Source organism: Tiliqua scincoides, chromosome 5 (genome assembly GCF_035046505.1).
Source record: "Tiliqua scincoides isolate rTilSci1 chromosome 5, rTilSci1.hap2, whole genome shotgun sequence".
Classification (NCBI taxonomy): Eukaryota; Metazoa; Chordata; class Lepidosauria; order Squamata; family Scincidae; genus Tiliqua; species Tiliqua scincoides.
Genome location: NC_089825.1, coordinates 68,030,645 through 68,042,774, shown reverse-complemented (window position 1 = coordinate 68,042,774; position 12,130 = coordinate 68,030,645). Strand labels below are relative to the sequence as shown.

At 43.5% G+C, this 12,130-nt stretch overlaps 1 protein-coding gene across 2 annotated transcripts in view; it reads left to right on the top strand.

The window, feature by feature from the left end:
* The window catches only part of INVS (inversin), a 107,161-nt gene that overhangs the window by 90,007 nt on the left and 5,024 nt on the right, over nt 1–12,130 (top strand). For both annotated transcript variants that reach the window (XM_066627087.1, XM_066627086.1), the window contains 4 exons: nt 3,484–3,806; nt 4,755–5,571; nt 7,802–8,037; nt 11,437–11,520. In XM_066627087.1, coding sequence (XP_066483184.1) covers nt 3,484–3,806; nt 4,755–5,571; nt 7,802–8,037; nt 11,437–11,520 — 1,460 coding nt within the window. The remainder of the gene's footprint in view (nt 1–3,483; nt 3,807–4,754; nt 5,572–7,801; nt 8,038–11,436; nt 11,521–12,130) is intronic.

Here is a 12,130-nt window from a genome sequence, read left to right as displayed (position 1 = left end):
AACTATGAAAGTAGCAGAACAGAGCCCCTGGCTTCCTACTTCACCTAGTTCCATGGTTTGAAATGTTTCTGGTCAACATATGGTTGTACCACTACTATTTTGAATTTGAACTCCATGAAGCTGCTGAATTGGAATCTGGTAGTGAATTTTGATGCTGTAGAACAGTAACTGCTAGTGACTCACTACAAAAAGCCATTTCCCCACTTTGGGTCTTTACACTAACTTGTTCTAATTTATCACCAGTGGCTGCTACTACTAGTTTAGTGTAGGTCACGTCCACACTGATTGGATCTTGTATTCATTTGTGATCTGCATGGGAATGTGATACTCCTCTTCCATTTTTTGTCCTTTTGGTTCTACTTGGTAAATTAATCCTCTGTAAGTAGTTGTTCTAATCTACTTGCTTAGTTTACCACTTCATGAACCTGTTGAAAGGGGCTCTGGCCCACAAAAGCTTACACCACAATATTTTTTAGAGTCTTTAAGGTACTATAAGGTCTTTGTTGTTTGAGTTGGTCTGCTAGTCAGATATACAGATAGAACACGGAGTGACAAGGGTAAGGCTTCTGTTGTGTTTGAATGTACCTTACCTGTCTTATTTCTTTTACAAAATGAATGGTGGGGGGGGGGGGAAGGAGCAGTCTCTGTGGTCCTTTGAAAGAAAAGAAAATAATTGTGCTGTGAATAGCAAGGCCTAATTTATCAGATCAAAATGGCAGAGAGATCTATGCTGTGCACGCTGCCTGTTTGTGCAGTGGCAATATTATTATTTGAGAATGAGCCGATTCTGTCAATGCCAAAGTGAATGCTGAAGTGCCTCAACTGCCCAGATCACAGCTTGTGGCCCAGTTAGCAGCTTTTCATGCACCCAAGTTCAATCAGCTGCTTGTACAGAGAATACATGATAAGGTAGCAATGACAGATAAAGTTAGGGCTTTTCCTTGACACATTGCACTGAAATGGCATCTCTTGGTGTTGCTTCTGAATCACCAGAACTGATGAAGACATGCTGCATAACTAACCTGTCATGTGTCAGACTACAAACCGTGTTACACAACTGAAAGTTTAAAATATCAGAGGACCACATAATAATACATTCACACCTGTCAATTTTAATACATGTTTTTAACCACAATGCGTTTTATTCTTTGTTTTTAATCTGATGCTTGTATTTATGTATTTATTATTACCTGTGTTTCTGAAAAACACTCAAAGTGGCTAGCAGCAAATGATTTGGTTTTTGCTTGCAACAAATTAGAGTTAAGGTGAACTTTTTTAGGTCTCTTTGACGTAAGTACAATTGGAAACTGTGTGCTGTTGTGGGCACTCTGAGAGGAAGCTTAGCATAGCAATGTCTAGTGCAGGTCACAGGTAGTAACTAAAGCAAAATCCTATATATAAATGAGTATATGCCCCTCCCAGCAAAGCTTTTTTTCTGCTGCAGCTGGACCTAGAAAGGTTGCGTTTCCATTGTATTGAACGATGCAATTTCTATACTTCTCAGTGCTCCTTTGGAAAGTTGCTTTTCACCACCCTCCCCAGGTTCACTGGCATACCGTTACGTGTATTTGTGCATATCATGTCATTGACCCTTAATCTAATCCATCAGAGCTCTAGTGGTCCAGGGGGATTTCTTCAGAAGAGAGCAAACTACTGCTGCCTTTAAGGCTTTTGGCAACACCCCTTCCCTGAGAGATAAATTTACCATCCTCCCCACCCAGTCCACCAACCCACCCTGGGCAGAACATAATAGCCACACTGGACAAGCGTCAAGAAACCAAGCAGCAGGTTTTACACTCCAGAGAATCCTGTTCACATCCTCAGGCTGTGTAAACTGAAAAGAATCCCAACTCACTGGACCGACAGTTGCCTGAGGGACATCTTTAGACTCTGTTAAAATGGTGTCTAAGTTGAGTCGAATCTGAGTGGGTTCTTCACTAGTTGGGACAGGCCCAAGGCTGACATAGTAGCCAGGAAGTCCCAAGCTGGACCTACCCTGGATGTTGAAATTCTCCAGCACAATCAGCCGGGGGAGTTCCAACACCAAAGCTGAGACCAGTCCAGCCAGCTCAGACAGGGAGTCCCCTGTACAGCTAGGAGATTGATACACTAGCAGGATCCCTGTCCTGCCCAGCTCACTTAGGCACTCGACACCCACACACTGCTGAGCAGAATACTTAGTAAGGGAAATAGACCCCAGGTAGACCAAAGCAACAGCACCACCCCATCCCTGCTGCTGTGGCTGCTGCAGTACACAGGAACCTGGTGGGCACAGCTGGGTGAGATTAACCCCTCCCCCAGCCTTAGCCAACCAGGTCTCTGTGATACAAGCCAGGTTGGCACACTCCTCCATGATCAGGTCATCAGGCTGGTCTTGTTGTTTACAGACCTGGCATGCAAAAGCAGCAGCTTCAAGCATGCAGGGCTGTCACTAGGCCAAAAAGGGCCCCAAGGGAGGAGGAAGGACCAGAAAGAGGGATGGTCTGCCTTTGACCAACCCTCCTTCTCCTGTAATGACCTGCCCTACCTCCACCGCCAAAACTCCCTTTGCCCATCATCCTGTAAACTGTAGCACCATCCCTGAGATCAAAACACAGGGTGCCAGTGGGGGGGGGGGGAGAGGATAATTAAACTGGAGATGATCCTCCAGGACCCTTTCACAATTGCAACAATCCTCCATACTAGCACAGACACACTCAACCTAAGACAGCTCTCACCCATCTTACGTAGAAAATAAACAAGAGCAAAGCCCCCTCACCCAACTTCCCCTACCCCCGCTCTCACCAGACCTGCAGGAAGTAGAATGGTAAGCACTCATCACCCCTCCAACTATCAAAATGGTGCAGAATTGTCTTAGTTGCTGCTTCCACTGTTCTGCTCTTTTCTCCCCCTGACTAAATTATATGGGGGGAGAGTGTTCTGGATACTGCAAGGTCAGGGTGCTAGGATGTATTATGTATGTCCTTAACTCAGCCATTGAAATGATGAAGCTTGTAAAGATATTTGGCTGTGATTGGATCAATCTCTTTAACTTTTGCTGTAATCCAGTAATGCAATTACAATACAGTATTGTATTGTATTTCAGCCTGACTTTTCCTGTAGGGATATCACAAGGGTAGCATTCATTAGCCTAGCAGTTTACAAACTTACTACAGTTACCGAACCCTTCTTTTGTGGTGGCCTCTTCTTCATGCAATCCAAAATGGTGTCACCTGGGAGAGCCAGGAAGAAGAGGCCACTGGGGACATCCAGTGGCATACTTGTGAGTTCTCCACAGGGCCTGAGGGGAACCACAATTTGGAAACCACTGCATTAGCCCATTAGAGAATGATTTGGGGCACACGTAGTTAATGATGTGTTTATTTAAAATGAATTAAGATTCGGTCTTTGAAAAGTTTCACATTTTAAGGACAGCAAAACCCTGCTTAGCTGCCAGTGCTGAGCTTCAACAGAACTTTCATAAGCTTTTAAAATTAATTATAGGAAACGTGAGGAAGAAAACAGAAGGAAAGCTACAGGGTTGCAGAAAGAAATGCAGAACGCCAAGATCAGCAAGGTTCAAGTGCAGCAACAGGATCAGCAGTGTCTTTCAGAGAGAGAGAAGAGTTGCATGACACTTCTGACACCACAGCACTCCATTCAACAAGGTGATGCTCATTGTAAAAGGCCTCCCTCTGGCAGCAGGTCTCAAAACCAGCCTGGAAAAAGCAGGAGAAGCTCATCTACAGTCTTGCCAAAGAAAGCAACTGCCAGGGACAAATGTAACTCCAAAGAGCTGCCTTGTGAAGATCACAAAAGAAAAAAGGGTTTGTAATCTTTCTAGATTAGTCTTTGTTAGAGCTGGTTGCCCAGAGGTAAAGGGGGGGAATCAGCAAAAATGTGCCTTGTGGAGCTCTGTTAACTCCTTGTGTCACCTGATCTGTGCTGATTTGTTGACTGCAGTACCATCCTCTGAGCATCTGCAGTGCTGTCAAGTTGCCACAGTCATGTGGAGGGTGGCTACAGTCCCCAGTTCAAGACCTCTGGTGCCTTACAGCGTTGTTACCTTAATATCAAAGGAGGGTGTGACTCAGTCCAGGCATCACTGTAATAATTAGTTTTCTTTGTGTATTTTTATTTGCTTCCCTTTTATTCTAACAAAATGAAAGTGCAAAGGATGCACTTTGTCAGGACTTGGGAGATATAAATTACATTTGACCAGGAAAGCCTTTTTAGAGTATCCTTTGTATAACTGTTCCTATAATTATTACCATATAAAAGTATCAACCTTGTCAACCAGAAATATTTCATGGCTCTTGATTAAGACTTGGAGTTATTTATTTACTTTTGTTTAGAATAAAAGTATGCTTCAATATTAAAATGGATCATTTGGATACTTTTCCTTAGTTCTTATTCAGTCAATTTCTAGCAGAGTGGCATGGGCTTGGAGAGGGAGGTGGGAGGCCATTGCAGGGTTAGGTTGAGCTGTCAATTCTTTTCCTTTTTTTTTCCTTTTTCTCTATTCTCAATGTAAGATATCTAGATCTCTCTCTCTCTCTCTCTCTCTCTGCAAACTGCAGCTAACCATACAACTGTTGAAGCAGTGGACGAAAGCTTATGCTACAATAATATTCAAAGTTTCAAAGTTCTGAAGTTGGCAAAAAGCTTTTGATTGGTTTTTAATAACTAATTTGGGGATGAATATTTGTCAATATCACATGCTGTTATTGGGAAATTAGGAAGTTATAATAATTTTTCCATTTCTCTCTCACTAGAGATATCCAGGATACACAGCAAAAGCAAGTCTGCTTGTGTCCCTTCCCATTCTTATAAGGAAAAAGATGCATCCAGGCATCAGGTTGAAGCAAAGCATCAAACTATATCTGCTACCTCAGGCATGGATTGTAAAAAACACAAAGAACCTACACCAAGAACAAAAGGCACCTTTCGGCATAGCAGCACAAGACCTGACTCCAGCAGTAAAGCTGCCAGCTCTGGGGAGAAATCAGAAGATCAAAGTCAGTCAATAAACAGCTGTGTTAACCATTGTGCAGAAACAGCAGCTTGTGTTCAGAACAGTAACTGCACTAATAGAAGCACAAGGACCTCAAGGCAGTGTGAAATGGCATTTAAAGGCAGCCCACAGCCACTGAAAGCAAGAAATGAAGAGTTAAATGCCGAGAGATGGTCCCCAGCTGGCTCCAGCAGGCCTGGGAGTGCCAAAGTGGGAAATGTGAATATACGAAGGGACAGTTCAAGTATGACACTTACACAGACTAACAAGGTGACACACAATGATGTTACCAGAAAGGCTTGTCCTCTGTTAACTGACAATGCAAGGACTACAAGGCTTGCACCCAACAGACAGGCAATACACAATGACCATGGTGGCAATCCAAAACTGTGCAGGCAGACTCTAATGGTAGTGAGAAATCCAGAGAATCAACTGTCATCTCTTCAGCACAAGGGCCCAAATATTGAACTTGTCCCGTTAGAGCTCCGGATGCAGGTAATAGAGAAGGAAAGAGCAAGGAAAGAGCTCTTCCGGGAGAAGAACTGTGCTGCTGCCATTATTCAAAGGACTTGGAGAAGGTGGGGGACACTTATGATTTCTTCTTGCCTAGCTTATCTCATTTTAATTACTTCTTTAAAATATCATCTTGATGCCAAAGAGGCTTAACATCTACCACTGTGGTTAAGCTAGAAATTTTGGCATACTGTGAGCAACAAGAGGCCAACCTTAGAGTTGGTGGCAGAAGGCCTGTAGCAGGTGGAACAGAACTTGGCCACCATACTGGATGCATATTAGATCTGCTTGCCCTTTTCCACCCTTCCACAGGTGGGTCTTAACCAGACGTGAGTTATGACCCCATCTGAAGCTGCTGCCACCATCACAATTTTGTTTTGAGGCCCAAACCTGTACAGTCTGAACAGTAACAAAGGCTAGGGACCCTTGGTGAGGCAAATCCTGTCAGAAACTCTGACCAAGTCCCCCAATTTTCAGTAGACCCTGTCAGTCTCCCACCCACTTGCCTACCCTCCCTACTGTGGTACTCCCTCTGCCTTGTCTTGCTTCACTTTGTTTCCTGCTTCTCTCCTTCTGCCTTTCAAAAGTTAGTACATATTATCATTGTGTCACTCTCCACCTCTCCAGTGGGCCTGGAAGGAAAAGGGGGCAGAACAACACTGTAGCAATGCACACTGATTGACCTAAGGTGGGAAAAGAAGTTGAGTGGCTGTTCATTTGCCCACTCCATAGGGAATTACAGACTGAACCCTAATGTGAAGGGCCTTGATTTGTTTGGCAACAGTAAATCTTCAATTTCTGCAAGAGCCTCCCTGTCCGGATCTGGTCTGTCACCTCTAAGAAGCACCACCTTGGGATAACTCCCCTTTTGTACTCCCCTGGGTGAAAGTGAAGGGGGCAGGGTCCATCATAGACATACAAAACATAAAGCACCAACATATATCAAATATATTGTGAGCCAAGATGGTTTGGGAAGATCCAGGTTCAAGACCCCACTCAGCCATAAAGCTTCTTGAGCAGGGTGACCAGATGTCCTCCTTTGCCTGGGCATGTCCTACATTTCAACCTTCTGTCTGGGGTCCAGGAGGAATTTTCAATAATTTCAAAATGTCCTCCATTTCAAGACGGGGTGCCAGCATCAAGGGGGGCTGCCCATGTTGCTTGCTTGCATGTTTGTCCTGGGTTGCATTGTTTGGGTTGCATTAAAATATACAAATATAAATTGGATCCTCCTGCCTCCCCTCTTCTGGTTCTGGCCACTATCCAAATCCCCTCTGGAGTACAATTCCTTTATCAGCAGACTGAACAGAGTCAACTGGGAAGTTAAACGTCGTTTCTTTCCCCAGAATAACTAGTCTGGCTAGAACAACCATGGTGTCTCAACCTCCCAGTGTGTGGCTTTCTTGCTCCAACCTCCAGGCATGCTTTTTGGGATGGGAGAATAGGACCTAGGAGAGGGGGGTAAAGGAGGTAATTTGTACCCGGGCCCAGGGTCAGAAAGGGGGCCCAGGAGACAAAGAAGGGGGCCCAGAAATTTCCTGGGATCTTACATTTTCCAGTCTCACCCACACTCACTGCCCACGTGGTGGCATTACCGTGGGCACATGGCGGCGACTACTGCCGCAAACCATACCCACCAGGCATACATTCCTTAACAGTGTCACATCTGGAAAGAAACTGACGTGCTACAGTAGCTCTTTGGCTTGTGGATCTGCTAACCATGAAGGAGTGTATAGGAGCTCAGGAACCCAGCTGTGGGACTACAGCTGTCACAGAAGTCAGTTTTGGTGTACACAGGACACTTTCCATTCTAGTATGAGCCTAAATATGATGATACTAATCTCCTGCAATGATTTTCTATATTTGAAAGATTTTAGAGAGACTTAAGAGTGTGTTTGGTTTTCCGTATCTAGCTGCCAATGCTGGGCAGGCAGGTAAACCTGCCTGCTCTGCCTTGAGAAGACTGGTAGACCTGGGCTCCAAGGACTATTCCGGCTGCTGCCACTTTCTGCCTGCCTGTTTTGCCTTCATTCTATCACTGCCACCCATCCCCTTTCAGAAAGGGCTCAAAATAAAATTTGACCCCCTGATAAAATTCCTCTCAGAGGCCCTGTGGGTGACAGTGAGAGTGGGGGGAGGGATGGTGTGGGCGTGGGAGAGAGAGAGTGGGAGGAGAGTGTGTGGGTTGCTTAGGTAACCATAAACCACTTTTTTAAATGAAAAAGTTGGGAGTTGAAAAGAGGTCACTTAAAATGAACATTTCCACCCTTCTCTCCACTCCTTTTCTCCATCCAGTTACCGGTTAAGAAGGCAGTTTCTTCAGCTTCTTCATGCTATGCAGCAGTGCAAGGAAGATGAAGACAAATGGAGACTAGAGATGGCTACTTTTTGCATTGAGGTCGCTTGGAAGAAGCAGTTGAACCGTACCTCTGTGAAACCAGTTTCCTCAGGCAAAAGCCACAAGTCTACAAACAAAAGCAGCCCAACTGTTCATTCCATGCACAAGCCATCTACCTTGAAGCAAATATATGGTAATGTTGTTGGGCACCTGGTTTGGGGAGCTAAGAAGCCATTTGTTGAGGATCTCATTCAGCTGAAATGTTTCCTCAAATTTTGGAATGTAATTCTAGCTTCATGAGTGCATCAGATTCAGTTCATGAGCAAAACAGCTAATGTTATAATGCCGTTGTACAAATCTATGGTAAGGCCACACCTGGAGTATTGTGTTCAGTTCTGGTCGCCGCATCTCAAAAAAGACATAGTGGAAATGGAAAAGGTGCAAAAGAGAGCGACTAAGATGATTACTGGGCTGGGGCACCTTCCCTATGAGGAAAGGCTACGGCGTTTGGGCCTCTTCAGCCTAGAAAAGAGACGCCTGAGAGGGGACATGATTGAGACATACAAAATTATGCATGAGAAGGATAAAGTGGATAGAGAGATGCTCTTTACACTCACATAACACCAGAACCAGGGGACATCCACTAAAATTGAGTGTTGAGAGGGTTAGGACAGACAAAAGAAAATATTTCTTTACTCAGTGTGTGGTTGGTCTGTGGAACTCCTTGCCACAGGATGTGGTGATAGCTTCTGGCCTGGACGCCTTTAAAAGGGGATTGGACAAGTTTCTGGAGGAAAAATCCATTACGGGTTACAAGCCATGATGCGTATGTGCAACCTCCTGATTTTAGCAATGGGCTATATCAGAATGCCAGATGCAAGGCAGGGCACCAGAATGAGGTCTCTTGCTTTCTGGTGTGCTCCCTGGAGCATTTGGTGGGCCGCTGTGAGATACAGGAAGGTGGACTAGATGGGCCTATGGCCTGATCCAGTGGGGCTGTTCTTATGTTCTTATTTTAACATATTCCCATTGTAAAAGTTTACTGTTGCAAAAAGTGCCCCCAAAGGCGGCTACAGTGGACCCTGGCTTTACAATGGTTATCTGTTCCAGAGACACCATTATATTGAGAAAATATAGTAATGTGAACCCAGTACCTTTTTTTTTTTTTTTTGGCAATTTGTTCCAAGACCTCGGAAAGTTGAAGTTTCTGCCACAGAATTAAGCTATTTCCCTCTTCAAAAGGTACCTACTGTGCCCTGAAGGGGGTATGGTTATCAGTTTACACAATGTTGTTATAAAACACAAATTACAAGGCTGTATTCTTCCCTCAATACACACAGCCACAGTATTAAAAATACTGCTACCAGCTGAGATGCTACTTAGAAGGCCTGCATTCACATTGGCGATATTCTTATCTCCAGGCTCACAGCTATGATGTTAAAAATTCTGCTGTTTGCTAAGAAGCTACCAAATGCTTGCATTCACATTGTTGATTAGCTTATCTGTCACCTGCGAGGGCCTGTTGATGGCAGTCATGAGCCCACTGTAAAGTGAATAACTTTATGGTATGGTATGATATGGTAAAATTTGATTTGATTGCAAAGTGGGCCCATTATAACATGAGAGTGTGCCGTACAGGTCCTTGTTATACATGGATTTTTTATACACAGATTTGACTCAACATGAATGGCCACTGCAAATGAGAAGGAATGTGCTGATCCCTGGAGAAGGGGAAAAATGCATCCCTTTAAAATCATAGTTTAAAAAACTGCTTTTCTTACTGTTGTGGAGATAGTCATGCAAGCAATTACAGGTATAACCTAATTATCCATTATCCATCACCCATGGAAAAATCCATGGATTTTTCTATCTCAATGCGATGAGATAGAATGAGAAGGGCCCTTTAAATTAATGGAAAACATTTGTTTATCAATAGCCTTGTTAATTCGAGAGAGGGCAGTCAGCTGACAATTTATCAATTATTCTCTCTCCAGGCACTTAGAAAGGCTTCACTCTAAGACAAGTGATCCCTCCCTTTCCCCTGAGCACATGAGAGAAAGATAATTAAGTACTTTGCTCTGGGTGAAAAGAAGGGTTGCTGGCTCAGCTTGGAGTGAAGCCTTTCTAAGCACCTGGAGAGACTGATTGATGGATTGTCTGCTTAAAGACTCTGTCTTACATCACAAAAAGACTCAACCTGTATTTGCTGAAATATTTTGAGCTTTCAACAATATTTCATGACCTTGTGAATAATTATTTGGCCCCTTTGTGGAAATTCCTCCTATTTTTGCTGCTGTTTGTTGTGAGGGCCTACAGCCATTAGAGGATTCACTTGGCTGGGCAGCACCTGAATCCTGAGCACCAGTGGCAATGGTAGCACCTAATACACCATCAAAAGGAAGGAGGGGGCAGCATGGGAGGGCAGGGCAATGCTTTTCCCTAGGGCCTCAAGCAATCTGGCACCAAAACAGGTTGTGCCTTGTTATCCACTGATCTGGCATTCACTGATTTGACTCACCAGTGATACTGGGATCTACCTTTAAATGCCTTGTAACAAAGAAAAAAAGTGCCAAAATCCCATTCCTGCCTTTGTACTGTTGAACTGCACTGGTTGCAAGCTTCTAGGGGTTATAGATAATAATAATAATAATAATACAGGTATTTATATACCGCCCTTCTTGGTCGTCAGATTTCTCCTCAGACTTTAATTCAAGGCGGTTTACATAGGCAGGCTATAAAGACCCACTTCTTGGTTTCTTGCTCCTCCATTGTCACCCCAGAATGTGTTGGTATAGACACTACACTGCATTCAGCCATCATTTCATTCCATTAGATAACATTGTTCCCCCCCATCTAGTAGCTGAATGCATCTATACCAATACATTCTGGGTCGACAACAGAGGAGCAAGAAGCCTGGAAGTGGATCTTTAAAGCTATTTCCACTGATTTGGTACTATTAGTACCAAAATAATACTAGTACTGGTATTAAATAGTAATTAGTACTATTTATTTATTTAATTACAAGTAATAATAACCAGAAAAAAAGACATTCAAACATTTATCTCTCTATATTTACAAATGCTTGCAAATTCAGGAACTCAAGCTCCTGGGCACTTAGCAGCTATCTAATTTTTGAATAGCCTCAGGGCTTGAGACAATCAGTTATCTGATCTTTCCATCATCTGCTGGAGGTTCTGCTCTGTGCCATGGGTCCTGACTCAGCTTGGGAACTGCTACATTATTTTATTATATTATGATGGTGCAGCACGCATCACTATTAAAGGGCACTGCACTTGAATGAGGGGATCCAGCCAACTCACTGGCAGTGGAAAAAATAAAAGAAAAACATTTTTGTTCCTTGACGATATCAGTCTGGTCACTTTGTGTATTTTTTTAAGCAATAAGCAATTTCAAAAGTTAGATTAGGTGCATGTATGTGTAGTTATATTTATTTAGCCCATGAGAAATTATACTAGGGACACGTTAACATTTCAGTTGTGAATACAGCCCAGCAAGAGTGCAAAAGTATGTAAATACAGGCATGCCCATGTTCATATGTAGGTTTTGAAAATGTCTGTTTTTATTTTTAAAGGACACTCTTCCCTCTTGAAAGTGCATAAGCCAACGAGACCTCATTCTTTGAAACAAAAACTTTCAGAACTACAGATGCTATCAGGTATAGTTCAAACCTGTGAATTGTCTGACTTTAAATATGAAAATTATTGCTGAGTCAAATGTCAATGACTTCTGCAAAATGTTTCAGCAGCAGCAAAAATGCACATATTTATATATATTGTGGGTGGGTGGGTGGGGGCTATGAAAGGGAGAAGATCGTTTACTCATTTAGAGGCTGCTGCTAGATCCTTTCCCCCCTCTGGAGCAGAGCTTCCCGACATGGTTCTCAAGTGGCTGGTGCAGATCTCAGTAGATCTGTCAGGGCCAGCTGCGCTTGATGTTGGGTAAAGGAACCAATGTTCCCTTACCCCAAGGAGACGTTTGACATCTTCACTGGTCCCACAGTAAACAGCGGTGGCCATTTTCGTACTGCTGTACCATTGGGCGCCAGTGAGGAATAGTATTGGTCCTTAGACTACAAAATCTGGTGTATTGGCCAGCTTGAGGATTGGGACTGTAAAACTGAGCATGTGCTTTCAAGCTGTGTGCTGTGGTGCCAGGGAGTGTTTGACTGAATAATGTTTACAGCTCCAGGTGATCTAGCTTTTCAGTATGTAGATTAGATAAGCTAGCTTAATTATTTTCTGTATTGTTGTAGATGCAATTAATCT